General features: G+C 36.8%; 1 protein-coding gene across 9 annotated transcripts in view; it reads right to left on the reverse strand.

Moving 5' to 3' along the window:
* Window positions 1–23,146, reverse strand: part of EYA1 (EYA transcriptional coactivator and phosphatase 1) — a 263,444-nt gene that overhangs the window by 115,790 nt on the left and 124,508 nt on the right. For 8 of the 9 annotated variants that reach the window (XM_019549120.1, XM_019549158.1, XM_019549153.1 and 5 more), the window contains 2 exons: window positions 7,687–7,736; window positions 6,149–6,276 (listed from right to left, as the gene is read on the reverse strand). In XM_019549120.1, the coding sequence (XP_019404665.1) occupies window positions 6,149–6,276; window positions 7,687–7,736 (178 nt within the window). Of the gene's footprint in view, window positions 1–6,148; window positions 6,277–7,686; window positions 7,737–13,228; window positions 13,503–23,146 lie in introns of those variants that run through there. The other variant, XM_019549174.1, reaches the window with a different exon arrangement.

Raw genomic sequence — 23,146 nt, forward strand, 5'->3', positions numbered from 1 at the left:
CTGCCCTTTGGGCAGGGGGCTGGACTCGATGATCTCCCGAGGTCCCTTCCAGCCCTGATGTCTATGAAATCTATGAAATCAGGGGACATGGGGAGGCCCCCAGAGCACTCCCCTGTGGACATAGAAGTGGACCAGAAGTGCTTCTGATCTACTTCTGGCTCTGCTCCTGGGCACACTGGGGAGTCCCTGTGCTTCTCACACTGGGGAGTTCCCTGATGCTCCATGCACCCCACCATTGCAGTATTGACAAACTACCCGCTACCTTGAGGTATGTAGAAAAAACATTTAAAGCTGTGGTTATGTCCAAATTGCTGAATCTTTCCAAACCTCTGCAAATCATTTTCAAGGGTTCTGATTTGATTCAGAGAGATTAAAGGGTCTCCTGATTCATTTCAGAGTCGGCAAGTCAGCCACTGAATCTAATCAGGAACCAAAGCTTTGCACAGCCACATAATTTATCACAGAAATAAAATTAAAGATGCATGTATTTCTCAATTAAGGGATTAAATTCCAATACATGACCAAACTAAAAAGTTAATCCCTACAAAAGGCTATTTTTGGTGCCACATAAGACTGTTAAAAATACAACTTGAAAGCTCAATATATTGTATGCCTACATCATCATGTAATCAAAACATGTCACAGCACCAAAAAGACCATTTAATTTCTACAAAAGCTAAATGTTATTCTACCCCGCAGACACACTGAACTTTGTAAAACAAGACTGGAACTACATATTTAATAAACAATATAAAAATTAGTGGCATTCTTGAAAAATCTATATCCCCTTTCATAACAAAGAAATGGAAAGGGCTGAATGGAGAGTGCAAGTCAGGTAGGCTGAAAATTAAAAAGAATGATGACAATGAAAAAGCATAGAAATCTCTTCACTTTTCATTGTCTGACTGATTTTTTTTTTTAACCTGAAAGAATGTTTGTAATGATTTTGGATGTTAACTTGAATTTACTGAAACATATTTTCAAACTTGCGTCCATTAAAAAAAAAAAGATTTCTGTTTGTCCCTTATACATTCTAGATAACCTTCAGCATATGTAGTTAATAGAAATTCTATAATAGGCAGCATAGCTAGGCATTTTCCTCAGAGTTAGCTTGATAATGGTAAGGAAGTCAGGGAGGCGTAACATGATGCCTGAACACCCTGGGCAGCAGCACTGCATGAGCTGCTGACAGAATGGTGGCAGCCATTTCTATTCTCCCTCCACTCCCCCACAGTTGGGACCTGGGGCTGGTTCCCTGGTCATACTGGGAAGTCATCTTCCTGAGGCTTCAAAGAGTAACCAGTAAAGTCCTCAAATATAAAATACAAGCTCATGATAAACCCATTGTTGGTGCTTCCTTTTGAACTCATGAAGGTGGATTCCAATTCCCCAGGCTTAAAACTATTTTTCTAACAGCGATCTCCTTGTCCAGGAAGTTTTAGCCATCTTTGTCAAGGGATCACATCCTGGTTTACATCAAGGCAAAGTAATTTACAGATTAGAATGGAGATTTTCAAAGCCACCAAACATACTGAAATTAAGGGTTCCTTTGAAAAATTCAGCCTCTACTTGTTATCCATTTTTCCCACAGAGGCATTTCCATTTCTATAGAAACTTCTGTTCCTTTATTCAGATAGAAGCATATCCATACATTTAATATAAATGGGATGCAAGAAGTTAAGGGGGAAAAACAGACTACCTGTTTGTTCCTTTGGGTTCAAGACAGCAAAATGACAAACATGAGGGGCAAAGGCTGCAGTTTTCTGGGTAAGCTAGTTCCATATCAGTCATTAATATCAGCTGCAAGAGACCTCCTGAGGTCCCTTCCAACCCTAATTTTCAATGATTCTGTGATTCTGTTTCTACTTTTTGACTATTCATGGGACATGATACCCATTAACTGCTAGAATTAGCTACTTGATTTAGCAGCTTATTTCAGAAGTGTAGAAGACTGTTTACTCATTTCAATCCCTTCCCTGTACCCAAACTGCATTTTTTTCAAAGCTTGGCACTGACTGAATAGAAATAGTACCACTGATGAAAAGTAATTTCTTACAAGAGAACTTGAGGGTCTTTTCTTAAGTTTCCCAGCAACAGCCTTGATATACAAGCTTTTCTCCTACAGGAAGACACATATCCAGGGATCAAGGTCCTAGTAAAGGACATGGAAGACCCACATTCACTTCCCTGTGCTGCCACAAACTTCCTGGGTGACTTTGCGTAAGTCACAAAGTGACAGGTTTTTTAAAAAAAACGGTATTTTGGCTTTTATTAAAGCACAATAACAGCTCTTCCCTTCATCACAGGGATGTTATGGAAATAAATACTTAAGAAGATTGCGAGATGTTCAAATGTTGCAGTAATAGGGGTCATACAGGTACACCAAGACACTCTATTCCTTTCTTGGAATGCCTTTTCTTAACCTTTTCAGAAAAACATTTTAGTGCTATCACCACACGTATTAGAAGCTCCCTATTTAAGCAAGATCGGTCCTACATATCCCTTTATAGTGGATATGTAGGATAGGGACAGGGAAGTGAAGTTCTAATTCATGTACTGGCTTAGGGAACTATGCTAACTAGATTGGCATAGGGGAAACAGAAGAAACCAAGTGAATCAATCAGAAATTACTTTTGGCTTTGCCTTAAACATCCTCACCACACATGCACTGAGACAATAATCTCACAATCCAACATTAATTTAAAGAATACTGCTTTGATTTATGGGAACTAGTGTAATTTGAGAGAGAATGTCACAGAGGAATTGGTGTCTGCAGCAAAAAAGAAGTCAGACCTAATCTAAACTCTTTATAAGTTTTTCTGGATGAGTTAAAAAAAGTCTAGCTGCTCTATCAGAAGCAAGTAAACAGCAAGTGGGTATTAAAATGCAATTTCTCCCCTTGCAATCTGCCTTAAAGGCATTCATGCTTTATATAATGGTTTGGCTTCCCTTTGTACCATTGCCTACTGTGCTGCTTTACAACAAATATAAGTGCCACACCATGTGACACTAAGCAGTCTGAAGGATTATATCCAAGTTGCATGCCGGGATTAAACAGTATGATTTAATCATACAATTAAATCCCTATTCAATGCTTTGAAAGTTTACCACTAAGTGTGAAGCTAAAACTATTAACTAATAACAGCCATATATCTACCAACCACATCCTCTTGTTGTACAATATCAATAAGACACATGTCCAAAACTGCACCTGACAAGAATTAATGAGCATTTGTTTGAAACAGGGACATTTTACCTTGGGACAGATTTTTTTTTTCTAATTTATTGAAAATATTTTGCACCCTGAGGTATGGACTTCTGCCTAACTCACACAATCAAATAAAACTGAACACATATCTTTGTAATAAATGTATGACATGCAAACATGTAAACCTTGAGGCTCTGATTCTCATTTACATGAAGGCTCATTTACACCAAAGTGAAGAAGAGGTTCCTTGTGCTAATGAGAATGAAGCCCATTCATTCTTGAACAGCAATTTTCACATATTACATTTAACATGTGAAGATTTGATAATGCATCTCCATTCCACATGCAACAAATAAGCAAGCCACACATTATTTATACTAAAGCATTTTAAGGAAAGCAACTGCAAACAAAATAGAATGTAATTCTCTATAGTAGAATTTGCTCTTTAACCTAATCCTACTTCAGGAGTAAGAAAAAAAAGTAGTATGTCCTTAAAAATATAATCAATGGCTGAATACAGTGAATATTCTTTTTAAAATTAATTATCATTTTCCCAAGGTAAGCTAAATATATTTGCTGGATTCATGGCAAACTATTGCCTTCTAGTTCTTATGTAACTTCCACTAATTTAAATCAAAATGTTTTGAGTCTTTCAGATCAGAATTTAGCCCTTTGGTGTTATCTTATTCTAAAATGAATTAAAGTAATATTGCTTTCAGAAATTTTGACTGTGTGTTACTGATGATAACCAGCAATGGGAATTACTACTAGAAATGTTAAATGTTTAGACCAGAAACACTTTTCAAGATAAACGTTTTGACCACATCTTAAAATGCATGCTAATATTTTCGGTGCGTTCACTAGGCTATGCAAACCTGCAGTGGTCTGTGTACTAGTACTTAGCAACCAGTCTGCAGTGCTGAGCAGAGTCATGTCACCTGAAGGGAAATTCCAAACAAAAGAAAATTGTTGGGCTTCATCGCAGATTGTAAAAGTTATTTAAAAAACTTAATCTTCCTTGGTTAAATTTATTTTGAATGAGCAAGCCTTCAACATGTAAATTCTAAAGTCAGAAATAAACCATGTTAAAAATAGCTTGCAGTGGTTTAGTTTACATTCTTCAATAAAACTCAATATTATGCTTACTGACAAACACAGACATTATTTGCAGATGTATTCATTGAATGTTTTTTGACTGACATGGGTGTATGAAAGGAAACTATACATACAACTCGTTGCATAAAAAAAGAAAATTTTGAGATCCCTATGTTATCTTTGTGCCTTATGTGTACAGAGCTCTTATTTAGATTAATAAGTAGTCCGTATCAGATCAAAAGATAGCATGTGCCTCTCTCAGTTCAGAATATATCCTGTTCTGTGTTGCTGCAGAGCCTTCAAAATTGCACAGCAGGTACAGAAACCAGGAAAATTTACAACAAAGTCTTTAATGATCAGTAAGGTTTTTACCCATAGTACTGATTAATAGGAATATATTGATTTAATGAAATGAGCTTAAGCTACTATTTTCATAAGTGTCTGAGTCCAAATGAAACTTAAATGGAATTTAAGTCTCTAAGTGCCCAATGACTTAAGAAATGGGACTCTGGGACTTCTGAAAAATGTTATGCTGTACCAAAGGACATCTAATAATGTTTAATGGCAGAAAAAATGCTGTAGACATGATTTTTTAAAATCTCAATTAAAATAGTGAGAAAACCACATTTTTACATAAGCATTTACTTTGCTGTTAATACTGTAGGTTTTTTTTAGAATTAAAAATGATTTAAAGTTCAGATTTACAAACCCTATTTTACAGTAATAGAAGAAAGTAAATTATACACAACTGTAGCACGACTGACTGTCAACCTGATATCCCATAAGCTATCCCAAACAACAGTCGACTCCAATTAGAATGAATAACAGAGATGTTTGGGGAGCTGCAGGGGAACAACATCTGTTTGATTGACAGATGTCTCTTCTGGAAGAACGCAGTGCATGCTCATAACCTAAAACTGTTTGGCTGTGTTATTTATGTATAATTGAATACAAAGCCTGCCTTTACTGCAAGAACTACTCAAAGTACATTTATATGAAAATTCTTTATAAAACTGTGATTCTAAAATGCAGTCTTGCTTAAGCATTAGAAACTTTTAATATAGTTAGCTAACTTAATTTGGATTTTTTTTATTGCTGAAGTTTTATTGCTGAAGTTTGTTGTTAAGGATGCTTTTCACAACTAATTATACAAGCAACTTAATAGCTCTATATACAACTAATCTATATAAAACTAAAGTTCTCTAAAACTATAATGTACAATTTGTAGGGTAGATATCTGCTCTACTGATAGCATTCAAATTTATATTGAGAACAAAAGATAGGCAGCTGCTAAGTTCACTGATTTTTGCAAACCTGAAAAACATAATATTTTACCATCACTGAATGGATTACATCTGTTTGAATTGTGAACAATCCATCTGTCGCAGAAGCAGACTTCAATTTTAATTAACCTACACGGCAAAATTTTCATAACCAGAGTCACCTGCACTTGCACAAAGTATGAGAAATAGTCACGAGCACTTTTAGTTTGCCTTTTTAGGTAAACAACTGTAAACATTTCCCTTTTTCCATCACTAAAATGAAAAATATTTTGTCAATGAATTTTAACTATCTTGTTTTCAGCAGTGCACATAATACTGACTCAGTGCATTCAAAATATGTGAAGGGAATATAAAACTGGTATGAGAACTATTGCTGAAAGCTGATAATAGTAACTACTGATAAACACTGAACATAGCCTTTATACATCATATTACATAAAGATACAACACCTAAAATAGTAAAATATTTTTCTCTATATATCACTTACTGCCTGAATGATTCATTGAACAAACATTTGGGACAAAATAAAGGATGAAACAGACAGAGAAAACAGTAGCTCACCTTCTGTGCCATTGGGTGTCATGGAATTATTATTTATGTGAGAATTATCAAGTTTTGGACCACTGGGGGATTCGCTACTACCACTTAGTCGGCTATGCGGGCTTGCTAGATCCTGCATTTCCATAGACCTGAAAACAAAAAGTAGCCAATTTTACCTATACATTCAATTTGCGTATGGAGGAATTGTCCATACATTTATCACAAAGCGCAAGATTAAATTTCTTCAAAAATACTTTTTAACTAATCAGTAGCACTCTCTATCATGTACTTTTTCCTTGGCACTAGTGTGTTAACTCTTGTATTGTCATACTATACATTTGATTCATGATCAACAATCATGTCTAATATTGCAAATCTTGAAAGAATAAAATGTAAAATATAGGAAACTGCTCCTACGATTTTCTGAGCAACTTACACCTTTTAAAGTATGAATGAGGGCAGAATCATAAATATCTAAAGAAATATATCTCCTTAGCAACAGATTAACTCTATTCTTCAAAATTTACCTCCCATTTGCAATTTAATGGGTCTCCAAACCAAATAAAACACTTGAAGTAATTGTTGAAACCTATAGTCTAGTGGCAGGGAATGAGATATTCCTAATGTATGTGTTTACTCTGGCAAACTACTTAATTGTTCCTCTGTTTCCATTGAAACAAATGCAGCATTAAAACATTATTATGTCTGCTAACTTGTTTGCTTTGTGGATTACATAAAGCGTGCCCAATTGAAAAGTGTTAAGGCCAACATACAGTGAATCCATGTAGGCGTTTGCATGCCTTGGTATTCTGCAGTAGCTAAGTTGTCATTTGGTCAAAATAACCCCCCCCCCCCCCACAATTTAGATTCAATGCAAAAAAATGAATATTCATAAGAATCTTGTTTATTGGCTTTATAAAAAAATGTGCACTGACCATGACACATATTCGAAATCTCTCAGCTTGTATCCATTATACTTTTAAACAAAATATATACTACATTAGTCTTTATAATGCCTGAAACTTCTGAAAATGCCAATGATTAACTTTTTCAAAGAAATGTTTCCTTACAGAAAATTTGTAGTTTACTTTTTTCCAAATCAACTGAACCTGTAATGCTTCCACTTTCAATACAGTAGTGAAGGAACTTTTTAAAAAGTTACATAAAAATATATCTTTTCTCCCTCTGTGCTTCATTTTTAAACATAAATATTGCTTCAACCATTTGATTTTGCACTTGAAATGAGTTCTGGCTATGAACATTTTTAAAACAAATCTTCCATTTTAACTTGCATCAGTAAAAATTGAACCACACATTTTAAAAGCAAAACTGTGGTTATAAAGCAGATTTTCTTTAAATAAAATGATTCAATTAAGAGCATTTCAGTGCAGAAGTGAATTTAGTCATAGTTTTGACTTCAATGTATAAATTCAACTCATAAATCTTCAAGCATTTAAGTAAAGTTGTCCAGCTTAAAGTGGACAACAATAATAAAAATTTACTGCCACCTGAAATAAATAGCACTTTCCATACAGAGGCCAAATCAATCACATACTTACCTGCAACTTGAAGAAACAGCAACATCTGAACTGGTTTGAGACTTTTGCACCTGCAAGCCAGAGAAGAAATAGAAGCCTCAATTATTTTACTTTAATATGAGGCCTTAATTTAAACAAAGAATATTATTGCAGGTGACAATTCTTTCCTTTAAGCTAAAATGAGGAGGATACTGGAATAGTGAAAGGCATATTGTCTTTAAATTGAAGACTCAACTGTTGTTTCCTCCTGCAGGTCCTCCTCCCTTCTCCCCATGTCAGGGGGAAGGCAGCCAAATGACGGGATAGTGATTCATCACTGGCCTGTGACAGCTGCAAACTGGATTACCCCTCCCCCAAGCTACATGCAAAGCAGTCTTGCCAAGGTAGCTAGAAAGTGCCTGGAAAAGGTAGCTATTAACACAGTGAACATGTTGAACTGAAGTAGCTCAAGCATTAAACACCCAGCATCTGCAGAAGATCTTTCATCTTTTGTTATCATTGGCTGAAATATCTCCTTCCCACCCCTTTAACTTTGAACAGTCTCTTAAACTTATCACATTAGATTTCTTCTTAATTTATTCTCTCTCATTTAAAACTAACCATGCATCAGCTTCTGGGCAATTTCAAATGTGGCATGGCAAGTCTGAAATAGCTAAAATATCTTCTTAAATGGGAAAATACAATTGTTATACAGAGTTGAAAACTTTAATGAACAACCATATTATGCAACCATTTGAAAAGCGTGTCTATTTCTAACTGGGCCATTTACTTAAGGGTTTCACCATATTGCAAAATAAAGCAGATCAAAATGCCAAAGAACAGACATTGCTGGTCAAGAACTCTATTTCTTAAATATTTATTCCATCTAATCATTTTTAGGATTTTCAGATACCAACCATCAAATAACGCTCATTAAAACTGTAAATAACATGAACCTGGCTTTGGTGGCACTGAATCAGAAGGCAGCTTGGTCTTTGCAGTGGAAATAATTGATCAGAACTTCCAAATGAATAAAACAATAACTTCCACCTCCCACCTGATGACTAGTATATTCTCATCTTTGATTATTAGAAAAAACATTATGAAGCTGCATTCTGCTAGACAGCACTTAATACATTTTCTTTTATACTTGACTTTCCTCTATAGCAATAATTGTCAGCAGGTGAAAAATTCAGGTGAGGATAGGCTGTTGGCTTAAAAGAACAAACAAACTTCTTCAGGAAGAGTATATATTGTCTGTAAGTCTGTGTTCAAAATCTTTCATTTCCATTCAACCTGAACTGACATCTCTTAGATGATCACAGAACAAAGACAAGGGAGATGAGGCATTTTAAGTGCCATAAAAATCATCCAAGCATATCTCACTTATGTGTCTGCAGTTTTTGTTATTTTTAATGAGGCAGAATTACTACTTTAAGCAAGAGTAAACCACTGCTAGGAGCAGTCAAACAATGTATAACATTACAAATGATGTCAATAAGCATTCAATAACACATGCAAAAAACCTGCAATCTTTTTATAACTGCATATTTAAAAGCACTGCAAATTGTGCTTTCAAATACATTATAACATGCCAGATCAATGGGAATATCAGATGTGTCTGAAACAGCTAAACCATATTAAAGAGAGAAAAAGAAAAATACTCAGCTGTAACATGAAATTTTTTTTACTCCCAACCCCAGAAACTAGCAGAATGCCTGAGGTTATATTGCTCTTCTGCTATTTCTATACACCTGGAATAAATTATAGGTGAGAACTAACTTTGTTTTAAGAGCTATCTTTGCTTAGTAATATGGAAGATCATTTAAAAGATGTCTCCTATGAACACAAGACAAATATTTTAATTTCTATTTTTAATTAGCTAAGCAATGTGGTGTCTGCACTGTATTTTTAACTATTGTCCAGTTCACCTCCACTTATACATTTCTAAAATAAAACAACTGCCAAAGTATATAATTATGCCAAAATATTTTTTTAAAAATTCAGGATTTAAACGGAAAGAAGATGCGCTTTTTTTGCTAGATGTAGCCTCACGAAATAAATATATACCTTTTATGTCTTTTTACACTGTATGGTTTGTGGAAGTTCATATCCATGATCTTCATTTTCATTAGGCATACTTCAGATATATTCCTTTGTGTCTCAAGGATTATTTAAACCATGTGTTGTGTGTTACCATATTTGAAAATGACTCTTTAATCAAAATAACTTTAAAACAACTAATCCTCACTTAGGCTGGTCAGCTGAATCCACATAGCGGTCCAGGAAAAATAAATCTACTCTCAAGAATGCGAATGCAGACAACAATTAGACACAGATGTGAGTGAAATTAGTTACAGTTTACAAAATGCTACACTTCACATGCTCTCAGTTTTTCATGTGTAGTACAAAATTACAATGTAGTAAGGAAGCACACATGATGACTAGTTCATATGGGGGAAAAAAATTCTAGGTTACACTGATTTGATTCTAGTGATTTCTTCCCTTTGCTACCAGTTTCTAGACAAATGAAGCTTGAAAATATATTTTAGTAACAACCTACTGAATAAAAGGCAAAATAAATGTTGGCCCTAACAATATGTTCAAAAAAGGTACATAAAAATAATTCAGAAAGACAGAAATGCTGTTGTTACCCACAGTATATTCAGTACTCCAGTTAGACTAAAAATGTGTAAAATGACTCTTCATAATGCATCAGAAATTATTGCTATGCATACACTGATTATTTTAAGTAACATTGACATCTTCATCCTTAATATGGATTGCAGATAACTGGGACCATATTAAGTATGACAAGACAAAAAGAAGACGGTGACAGAAAAGCTACTTAAAATTCACCAATTAAGAATCTTAAACCAGTAACATCAAATTCTGATTAGCTAATGAGGTTTTTTAAGTTTGCCTTTTTTCTAATTAAATTTATAATTCTTCACAGATGTAGGTTTTGTTGATGTTCAATTTGTCTCTCTCATTTTGTTAAACCTCACATAGTACTCCACCAATCCATTGAATAGCCACATTAAATCTGTTAATACCATGCTCTTCAACCCCAGAAATTATTTCCAGAAGGCAAACTTGCTTTGAGAGATCATCAAACAGGACTTAAGGTACACATTTTATCACATTTTCCCTACCACAGAGCTCAGGATGCGGAGGAAAATTCATGACTTTTGCACTGTTTATTACACTTTGCTAAATTACAAATCAAAAGCATCTGACAGAAGATCATGTATGAAGCCAAAAAGCTAATAATGTTCTGTGAAAAGTAAACTGTAAATGGGAAGGGATTCTAAATCTCAGCAGCGCAGAGCAAATAAAATGTAGGTACTTGTCTAAATTATGGGTTTTCCACAGTCTTTTTGCTTGCTAGAAGCAATTTTTATAAAATGACTATAATTTAAAACATTTTTCCAGCTGAAAAGAAATTTTCAAAGTGAAAACATTAAGCTTATCCAAATAAATATAGCTGGCATGTGAGCTAGTCTTTTTTTTTGACCACAGTTTTACTCTAGCTCCCAAAAATCTCAAAGACAATGGCAATTTTCTAATCAGACTATTTCTTCTTAGGAAAAGTGTTGTTTTTCAAGAGAAGTATATATCTTTTTCATCATAGCATTCCCTTCCTCTTTTCCAACATTTTCCAGCCTTCACAAATAATTGCAGTTTCAAGTGTAAAATGTACATAAATTAAAGTGAAAATCTAGCAGCAAAAGGTGACCTTGCTACACCCTATTAAAGACTTTCATTTTACTTTCACTCTTCAAAAATCATAAAAGTATACAGTGTAGAAAATAGGTGAGGAAGTAAAGTATTTTTTCACTCAATTACTACTTCAAAGACCAACTGTAATTATCAAAAAGAAGTGGATGATCACAGCTATTTAATTTTTAAAACACTATGGGTTTTTTGGAAATACTAAGCTTCACTCATATTTAAACACCTATTTGTAAAAAACGAAATATTTTGACATCTAACTGATATGTGAACAGATTTAGTCTCTGTAGGAGACAAATATTATTTTGGGTCAGTGTTTCTAACACATACAGAAGAAACCTGAAAGTGTTTTCTGCTCCCCAAAGGCTTTTTGGCTCATTAGAAATACTTTACATTTGTCAATACTTTAAAAAAAAGATTGCTTTTCTTTGGAGTTGTATATTCTAATGTGCAGTCCAAAAGGTGAAGAGTGATATATTTCAGCTTCTGTGGCTGTCACTGCACAAAATTTTCAAGTTTGAAAAATTACGGCTGTTCGCTTACGGAACATATTGGGTCTGAGAAAAATCCAAGCAGCAAGGGAATTCCATAACTAAATATTTCATTGTATGTGAACTAGTGAATACACACACATAGCACATGTGCACACAATTATGCAGCCTTAATTTTGGACAAAATTATTTCAGTTAGGAATTTGAGAGAAATGGCTGTTAAATGTATTTGTAGAATAAGAGACTTCTGGTTGCACAGGAAATGATATTTCTATAAAATTATCTTTTTAATGATTTAAAAGGCAAAAAGGATTAAAGCAGTTGTATTGTTTGGTGTTTTAAAAAAGTTTTATGAACTTTTTTGTTTCTCGTTTAAGAAGCTTGGTTGGTAAAAATTTCCAAAGCAGCAGCAGTTTTCAAGTCCCTGACATCTCTTCTGGTATAGAATAAATCTTTTATTGGAACAGCTAGTCATCCCTTTTATTGATGCGTGTCAAAAACACCTCAAGAAATACATACTAGTGAATGTTTTGTGAGTCTTGATTGCTCAAAAGCAAGATGTAAAATTTAATGAGACTTCAAAGAGCCTTAACTTCCTGGTTCTAAGATCTTAATTCTAAACAAGCCACATAAAATGTCAATAAATGTCAGATATTTTAGTTGTGTAGGTGTTTATTCTGTCCCAAGAAGTCGTCCTTTGGGGATCTGCATGTTGCGCCTGGTGTTTGGAAAATTAAAACATATTAAGCACAAGAATTTCCTGCTTCAGAAGCGCTGTCAAAACCTCTGTCATGCTTTCTCCCTCCAAATTTCTTCATGATTTTGTTTTTCTCCTGCTCTTGACCTTCTTTCACACCGGTCTGTAGAAATCATGTGTATTGCATTTGATTTTAAACCGCAGCAACTTAGCATCCGTTCGGTTTCTTTTCAATGAACCGCTCCCCCCTTAGGAAACCAAACGGGAGCAAGGAAGAGGAGCCACCGCCTGACTGCAATGAATAGAGCAATGTAACATCTGCTTTGGGGGCAGACACCCAAACCTGAAACAGGGCCAAAATGAGCCGGTTAAAAATCCCAAACCAAACCTGCGATTTATAATTGGGTATTAATGCAATCACGAAACAGAGAAAGGACTGCTGTGATGGGACCCCATGCAAGGATACTGCAGGGCTTGGGGGGAACCACGCTGTTGTGCAATGAGGCCATCTCATTCATGGATTTATGTATTAATTTCTTCTTTCTTTCTTTTTTAAAGCAGGAGCTTCACTAGAAAAGAGCCAGTGTTATCTCCCTGCCTTGCAACGCAGGACAGCTGCTGTCAGTCCGTGCGAGTTTTAAACCAGCCGCTTTGTACTTACAGTGATCGGATCTGCTGCATCCACCAGTTTTAGGTGCTCCCTTCCCCTTCTCTGACTCCGATCACCATTCCTCACATAGTTTTTATTCCTGGGCAGAGCGAGAGGAGCTGGGCTCCGCCGCCGCCGCCGCCGCCCCGGGTTAGCTGCTCTCCTCGGAGCGCGGCGTCCCTGGAGGGCAAACCCGAGCTGAGCGCAAGGGCTCGCGCGCTGGCTGCTGCAGGCTCTGCCTGCAAACGCGTCTGAAGGGGGGAAGCTGCTTCTCCAGAAAGGGAGGGGAGGAAAAAAAAAAAAAAAGCAGCACACCACCACCGACTTTCACAGGAAGACTTAGAGTCGGAAGTGGCACCGGGGAGTTTGCATCTCGCACCAAACTCTTGAACCATCAGCTCCTACTGTTCTAGTGCGGAGCAGCGTGCTCCCCCCCCCACTGCACAGCAGCTGATCATATCTGAGAGCCTCAGACAAAGAAGCGGCAGAATCTTCATCCCTCCTATTTGTTTGCTGAGTCTTGTAGGTCTGCCCACGTAGCCTCAGGGCTTTTCTTTTCTCTTTTTCCTTTTTTTTCTTTCTTGTGTGTGTGTTTTTGTAATGCAAACCACAGCTATTCTCTTGTCCCAACCTTATTGGTTTAAATGGAACAATTGAAATGAGTCCTGTGCTGTCTGAATCAGCCTTACTGCTTAACAAAAATTTAGGATGTAAATGAAGGAGCCTGTGGTAGCTGAACAAACAGCTGTGCGTGAAGAACACAGCTCCAGCTCTGTGTCAACAAGCCGGGTGTCTTTCCCCAGCAGTTAGCCATTCATATCTCCTGGTGGCAACTACACAGGACCTTTCTGTACACCTTTTTTCTGTTCCTTGCTCAAAAGAGCAGTGACGTCCTTTCTGTTCCCTTCCGCTCTAAAAAAGTTTCGACTGGGATGAAAAGTGTCAATTTCTGTTAAGATGGATTTACTGATCAACAACTAAAAAGCTGAAAAACTGGACATAAATCAACTTTATTTCAATAATGAAGCCAAATAAAGATATCCACAGAGACTTAAGCACACAGAACACAAGCCTAGGCATGCAGTTCTGATTGGATGTGTAACAGATTTGATCTCAAATATCTAAGATTCTTGTAAACTCATAAAGAAAATGTCTGCTCATACTGTACAAGTTATTCACTTTTAAGATACTCAACACCATATCTGGAACTTCTAACAGTACAAAAAATGTAGCTATATGTAAAATACCTGTACTTCACACCCCAAAAATCAGAATTACTTGATTAATATTTAAAATGTTATTACTCAGCATTAAAGTTTTCTTTTCTTTGTTTGTAATACATGGCGTGGCTTATACATTTGCTTAGAATTTAGAAATGTTTCCAATGAAATGAAAGGAAATATGCAATCCTATTGACAAAAAGATAGATGCAAGCATTACATTAACACTGAATATTTAAAATGTACAGTCTGCCAATCAATAATTAAACTAATTAAAAGTGATTTTTAAAATAAACCTATTTCAGATAATAGCTGAAAACTACAGCATAAAGTCAGTAATAAACATTAAATATATAATATATAGTAAACACATTTTGACCAGTCTTTGGAGCGATTTGTTCCTACACAAAATATATTTCAGTTAGCCTAACACTTATTTTTTCTACATATCCACAGAAGAAACCATTAAAGTAAGGTAAGGAAAGCAGACTAATGATTTACAGTGTTAAAAACAGTTCTTAAGAATATGCCAGTTCTAGGGTACTATGTAAATTAACTTTTATGCTTAGATGAAATTAATGTTTTTCAATAAAGAAGTCACTATATACTAACAGATCCTTACCTTAAATTAACTAATCTGTGAATGAAAGAAATACTTCTAAAGGAGAAGTATCTTCTGGCTACCATATCCAAGCAAGTGACACATTTTTGTGTAGAAAGTACTTGGGGGAATACTTCAGGAAAGAAGATCGTTTTGCAAAGCTACGAGACAACCTCAAACTGCAAACGCACCTAGGATTTCATTTTGTTCAGTGCAGAAAAGGAATCTCGGGATAGTCACATACCATATATGGGAGCTCAGGTCAAAATAAGCAGATTTCTATTGGACCTGTCCGTGTAGCCAGCATAACCAGAATTAGTTTACCTATTTATATTCATACAACAGTTATCCTGCCAAAAGCCCTGTTTAAGATGTTATATATTAAACCATGAAACATAAACAAAACCCTTATTACAGAGGAAACCAGTTTTGTCAGGTAAAATTCAATGAAAGACTGAAATACAAATAAATAAGATTCTCAGACCTCTTTCAAAAAGTGTTTAGTTCCAGGTACTTATCACTCTAGTATTTATTACAGGTGTTAATGAGATCATTTAAAAACATCTATCCAATCCAATCCCGCAAATACTTAATCATATGCCTACATTTACTCTCTCTAGGAGTTCCATCTATTAGCATGGGCAATATTACATCCATGTTCAATTGTATGAAAGAACAAGTTTTGAAGAAATCTCAAAATTAAAATGTTATTCTAATATTTTAAAGCTTGACTCAATATATTTATACTAAAAAAAACAAACCCCTCAAAAGATCTTATATAAAGGAAAAAGTTTAAAAGCAGAAGCAATACTTGAGAATTTTCATAATTAAGATCAACTGCCACACAATTTCTTTTTACATTTTTCAAATAAAAACGTTATTTGAAATACAGTTTGCTATTTTGGAACATATGTTGAATGAAACAGATCTGACTTCTATTGTTTAATTTTGTATCTGTGTAAGTAAAAGATCAGTCCTTTGGAAATTTAACCCCCCTTCTCCCACAAAAAAGAATGAAACTACATAAGAGGTCTACAGTAGTGGCAAACATGGTGTAAGTCACAACTGGGTACAAGACAGCCAGAAAAAGGGTGCTGTAATTAGTATTGCAAGAAAGGAGTCTATTTTAATAGAATAGAAATATTAGTTTTGGCACACAGACAATATGTTAATTGGGGTCATATAAACATAACATATTTATATATAATACAGCAACTAAAGAGAGGATGAAAGATAAAGTAGGGTCCACTTTGTTTATACAGCCATTAAACAGTGCCTTATATTCTTTATCTGATGTCTGAAGATTGGACTTCAGCATGCTCTGAAACATTAGCTCATGGTAAGGACTATACTACAGACTTATTTTACAATAATACTCTAGGCCAGATCCACACATCATACCTTGACTGACTACAGTAATGATAAGCTGATTTACATCACCCACCAATCTCACTCTATTAAAATCAAATTATGCTTTTTCATACTTAAAGATCAGCTTTACTCTATAGCCTCCTGATAGTTGTGTTCCTTGTTCTGCCACCTTGGCAGGAACATTCAAGTCCCTGACTGCCAAATCAGTACAATCATGCTATTTACCCAAAATCTCATTTACACCGTTGCTTTTAATGGGGACAGTGGAATATGGATTTTTAATGAGACTTTAATGCACATACTTATGCCAGGCCTGGATTCGCCCTGATCCTGGATTTCTTGTACACTTAATTACCATTCATGAATTCTTAAGGAACTGAGGATCCACTGTGCATGAATATGTAATAGCAAGTGTACAACAAGCTCATAGGATGTAGTTCCACCAGCTTTGCCCACATTATTTAGTGCTTCAGTCCACTGAAATCCCACTGATTCAAACAGTTACAAGAGGTTCCACAGGAACACAGAATTTACTGGGTATTTACAAGCCACAGAGACAGCCATATTACTGAAACTGTTTGGGTAAAGACAGAAGATTGTGATGCAGAACACTGGAACTTAGTATTTCAATGTTTGTCTCTATGTAGGATATGCTGCATAAATATTTAACATTATAAGGCGTGCACAAGATGACCACCTGCATGTCCACCCCCCTATGAAAACAAAAGAAGGATGCATTCTAAGGTTAATTTTATTATTAACTGATGCTCACTTTTGGGATTTTCCACTACAATGTTAATATAATGTCTCAAACCCCTCAAACAGACAATATCTTCCCTGTCTCCAAACAAGTTTTATCTTACACATAGCAGCTGTTGCCTAGATACATGCCTAGCTGTAGCAGAAGTTTGCAGTGTTTGACAGGAGCTCTTATTGCTTCATGCTACTGATTTGATCAGAAACAGAAAGCCTTTGGTGATTACAAAGAAAAACAATGGTAGAAATTATCCATTAAAACTTTTTTCCCCTGCAATATCTATAATTTTGGGAAGGACAGGGCTTGATTAATGTTACTGGCATTTAATTGTGCTCTTTCAAGAACTTCCTAGTGCATGTAGTGATGAATTAAGATACAGTATAATGCACAATCATTAAACTTGCAAGCTGCTGACTTATAACTGTTAAGTCAAAAGATATTCAAACTGCTATCCTATATTAAATCTTTTCAAATTTGAAGACAGATATATTTTTTTTCATGTCAACAGTTTCAGTAGAGAGGCTCAGGCTCATATTTTTTTATATTACAGTAGATCTTGCAAATATGCACTGCCTTGAAATAACATCTTCTCAGAAATTATTTTAGCTAGTGCTGAGATACTTCTATAATCTATATTATAAAATAACTATGAAGTAAAGGAAGCTGCAGAAAGATATGAATGCCATCTAGATTCAGAGTCTAATTTGACAGTTATCTCAATAGTTCACTATTTTTCATCCCTCAAAGCCATAACCAAAAAATGTAGCTCTGTGATACATGATTATTTTTACCATTATAGGAGAATTTTCTTCCTATTATTTGTAGTTCTGGCATATACAAGACATGTTTTCTTAAGTTTTTCACTGAAAATGAAGTACCATAAAAGTTATACTTTACATAAAGAAATAATAGATTACAAATCTACCAAATACCCCGGCAGAAAATTAGTGTTATCTTTTTAGCACAGCAGTAAATTTTAAGCATCAGTAATACTGTACTTCACCTTCTTGTTCTCTTTCCATCTAACAGCACATCTCCAAAATCTATCACTTCCCTTTTCTAGTGAACTCTAAAACTGAATGACATTTTTGGCTTGCATATGAAACCAGTCAAAGTTACAACCTGAGGAGATATTCTACTCAGTAACGGTGCCATCATTGTTGAGAAGGTTGAGAAGGTCTCTGCCATGATGCTCTATTGGCACAAGCTGTGGGAATAAGACCCTACTCCTGATTGAGAGATTCCAAGTGGTGTGCTATTGTAACCCCACTAAACACAACATCCTTTATTTAAAGAACATTACATCTATTGGACTAAATTCCAGAAAATTACTGAAATGTTTACAAAGTTCCTGCAAAGATTAGAACTTTTACAGTAGGAGTTTCAAAAGTCAGTGTACCTTGTGTTCTTAAATCACCTCATGGTGCTTTTGAGAATCCCACTTTTTAACATTAAAACCTCAATCTGAAATATACTTAAGCATCGAGTAATTTCAGCACTGGAGTAATCCCTCTATGGGATTGCTCCTGAGTAAAAGCTAGGTGTCTGTAATTCATAGTTTCATAGTTTGTAGGTTCGGAAGGGACCTGAGCAGATCATCAAGTCCGACCCCCTGCCATGGCAGGAAAGAGTACTGGGGTCAAACGACCCCACCAAGATGTTCATCCATCCTCCTCTTAAAGACCCCCAGGGTAGAAGCCATCACCACTTCGCTTGGAAGCTGGTTCCAGATCCTAGCTGCCCTGACTGTGAAGTAGCGCCTCCTGATGTCTAGTCTGAATCTACCCTCTGCCAGCTTGTGACCTATATTTATAGTCACTCCGGTAGTGCTCGGGGGAACAGGGACTCCTCCAATGCCTGCTGGTCCCCTCTGACTAGTTTGTAAACAGCCCTAGATCCCCCCTCAACCTTCTCTTGTGGAGCCTGAACAGGTTCAGGTCCCGTAGCCTCTCCTCGTAGGGCCTGCCCTGCTGCCCCCTGATCATGCGAATGGCCCTCCTCTGGACCCTCTCCATGTTGTCCACATCCCTCCTGAAGTGCGGCTTCCAGAACTGGACACAGTACTCCAGCTGCGGCCTGACCAGTGCCACACAGAGAGGAAGGATTGCCTCCTGGGACTTGCTTGAGATGCATCTGTGGATGCATGGCAAGGTGTTGCTGGCTTCCTGATTGCTTCCCGACACTGTCAGCCCATGTTCATTTTGGCATCAATAATGACTTCAAGATCCTTTTCTGCCTCTGCACTGATGAGAAGGGAGTTCCCCAGCCTGTAGGTCTGCTGCTGGTTCTTTCTCTCCAGGTGCATCACCTTGCACTTGTCAGAGTTGAAACCCATCCTGTTCTTATCCGCTCACCCCTGTAACCTGTCTAGGTCCAATTGTAGCCTATTCCTTCCTTCTAACGTGCCCACTTCCCCCCACATTTTAGTATCATCTGCAAATTTGAACAGGGTGCTTTTTCCCCCCTCTTCCAAGTTGTTGATGAAGATATTGAACAGTGCAGGCCCAAGGATCGAGCCCTGGGGGACCCCACTGCTCACATCCCTCTAGGTCGAAAATGACCCATCCACTACCACCTTCTGGGTGCGGCCCTCCAGCCAGTTAGTGACCCATTTGACTGTGTGGGTGTTGACACCACAGTTCCCTAGTTTTTTAATGAGAACAGGGTGAGAGACAGTGTTGAAGGCCTTCCGAAAGTCCAGGAAGACTACGTTCACTGCTACCCCTGGATCTAAGGATTTGGTGATCTGGTCATAGAAGGCCACCAGGTTGGTCTGACAGGACCTGCCTCTAATGAACCCATGTTGGTTGCCCCTAAGCATAATCTCCCCTGCTGGCCCCTCGTGGGCATGAGCCAGGATTACGCTTTCAAAAAGCTTACCCAGGTAAGACTGACTGGCCTATAGTTTCCTGGGTCCTCCTTCCTCCCTTTTATGAAAATGGGAACCACACTGGTCCTTTTCCAGTCCTCTGGCACCACACCAGAGCACCATGAGTGCTTGTAAAGCTGTGCCAGGGACCTGCAATGACCTCTGCTAATTCCCTCAGCACTCTGGGGTGGAGATCGTCAGGACCAGCTGATTTAAATATGTCCAGTCCCTCCAGAAGTTCCCTGACTAGGTCCTCATTGACCCTAGGCCTCGGTGTACCTCCCCTGGGACCTATGGGGGAGGAACCTAAGTGGAAGGAACACATTTAGAACTGGTATACAATCCTTAGAGTATTAATATGTATTATTTAGTGCTTGCATGTTATTTCAGCACGGAAAGATAGAACATTCTAAAACTTAAAATAGTCATCATTCATTACGGAACTAGTGACCATTTGTTTATCTTTTAGTTACAACCCTGTCATCAAATGCACTAATGATGAACTAATTACTACTCCTATAAACAGGGCCTAACATCATAAAGTTGCATAAAAGAATGACTTACACATGAGAGACAGTTTCTTAACTAAGCAAATGAAATGTTTCCTGATATCATGGCTAACTGGCTCCTGTACAGATTATGAAGCATACTTCATAGATTTTAAGTTCTTAGCTGGATCTTCAAAGCTATCTTTTGGGAAACTTGCTTCATTTTTAGTGGTAGAAAAAGATGGAATTAACACTTTCATTACAACTATGCTGACAGCAATATCTTGGTTTGCCAAGTATATAAATCCAGTATACATTATGACATGAGCCATCATCTGCAGAGCTGTATTGTCTTTTTTCCATTTATTTATCTGGTAGCATGCACAAAATCAGTCTTGTCAGCACTTCCTATATGGTGGAAGAAGAGCTAAAAATTCAATATTTACAGTATTTACAGGACAGAGTTTTAAATTCTGCAAGAACACTACACGTCATGAAACTGCAGAAACAATTTATTTGTTCTAAATCCTATTTTATTAATTCCTCAAAGCATGCCATGTCCTCTTTTCTCCTAAACTTGTTAAAGACATTCTTCAACAGTAGATGGAGCAGTAGGTCATTCCTGCATCTTGATTATTGTTACCAATAACGGCATAATTTTTCAACCAATGAAATACAAGTTTAAGCAAACTAATCTGAAAACAGTTTAGATGCTTAATTACAATGCTCAATAATCAGAAATACCCAAGCTCAAATTTGACCAAACAGTTAAGAAAAATTTACTATAATTAGTTCTTAACCCACATTACAAGTTTGTTCCTAACAGTCTAAGTCACAGTGGAACATTACAAATATGTTTGTTTTTACCCATGAAACACTTGATCAGCCACAAATATTTCTCTTATAATATTCACATATGGAGAAGTCTTTTCTAGAATTTATGTTAATAAATACTCCATGCTTTAGGCCATGCAATATAAAAGGGGAAAAAAGTATAAGTCTACATTAAAATAATCACTTCTTAACACTTATATCAATTATTTTTCTGTTGCATTATTTGCAGTCAACTCCAGTGATTTTGTTTGATCTTTAATAGCACCTACATCAGGCTTATCATTTTTTTCACCAAAAATCCAATCTTCCTTCCACTGGAGTCAATGCTAAAACTTCCATACACTTCAGTGTAAACAGAATTTGGTCTCACTAGCAAACATGTTCATAGAAATCTCAAATTGTTGCATACTATATTTTGGAGCTTTGTATTATTACTGGGAATCAGACTGTTCTATTTGTTGTGACAAAGCAAATGCAGAGGGAAACCTCTCAAAAACCTTCGAAGTCCCATAACCTTCCCGCTCCCCATCCCCCTCCCACTTCCTTCCAACAGCATTAACTCTTTTTCTCTGCAATCTCACGAATCGGAAAAAGAGTAACCTCTAAAGCTGTTTTAGACTGAAGGTCAGAAATCAAAGGATTGGTAACTTAATCCACAGAGCACTGCAATCACATTGCTATTGGAAACACACCCAGAAGCACAAGTATACTAGATGTTTTTATTAAGCAATGTCAATAGGTATACAATCTGGAGGTTTTTCTGTACTGTAAAGTTTATCTAGACTCATATTTGCAGAAGATCAAATTGCTTTCTGCCACTGAATTTTAGTTTCATGTTCTCTGAAGTAAAGAAACTGGACTCTGTGTTACATGCTAAGGAAAACAACAGCTTTGATTTGTTTATTTAAATACTTAAAAGAGGCACCTCTTGCAGCCAAAATGTAAACAAAGCTTAAACTCTTTATACCTTGGTCACTTTCAGGGTGCTAATAATTAAAAAAAAATTAAGCATTTTATAGATTAGCAACCTCTATGCCTCTGGCCTGATGCATCTATTTCCTGAACCAGTATCCTGAACCCAACTCAATTATACAACCATATTTTCACTCAGAGACAAGATTCCACACCCTTCCAGAGTCAGGACTGAAGTATCCAAGGGGGGTTGTACAAGACACAGGGGTTTAATTCTCCCTAAATTGAAACAGTGTTTTTTTTTAAAAACACCACTTCAATTTAGGATAAAATAAACCCCTGTGTTGTGTACACCTGTGTCAGAGCCCGATCCTTACCTGCCTCTCCAGCAGCGGGGAGGGGAAAGTGAGCTGCTGGTGAGCAGAGCAGTCAATGAGCTACAGGGGGGCACCCAGCTTGGACAGTCCCAGGGGGCACTGCAGCCGTGGGGGGAAGCATCAGACCCCTGTGCAGCTCAGGCAGGCAGGCAGGCTCCGGGGGAGTGGGGAGGAATCAGGCTTGCCAAATTTTTTTTTTTCCTTTTGTGGAGCCTGGCTTCCTGGGCTGCTGCCAGGCTGCCTGCATGGTCTACCTGCACAGCCCGAGCTGCCTGGTGCTTCTCTCTGCGGCTGTAGGGTTTAGAAACTAAAACTGCTCGGAGGTCTTTTAATTTGCAGTGCCCCAAAGTCATTTAAGGTATATTATGCCACCGAAAGTGCTACTGTAGCTGGAATTAATGCGCAATACGCCACTGAATGTGCAAACAGGAATGCTATTAAAGCAATGCAAAAGGCATTTAATCCACTTTAAACCTGCTTTAAAATATCGTCTACAAATGC

Source organism: Crocodylus porosus, unplaced genomic scaffold, assembly GCF_001723895.1.
Source record: "Crocodylus porosus isolate Cpor-Errol unplaced genomic scaffold, CroPor_comp1, whole genome shotgun sequence".
Taxonomy (NCBI): domain Eukaryota; kingdom Metazoa; phylum Chordata; order Crocodylia; family Crocodylidae; genus Crocodylus; species Crocodylus porosus.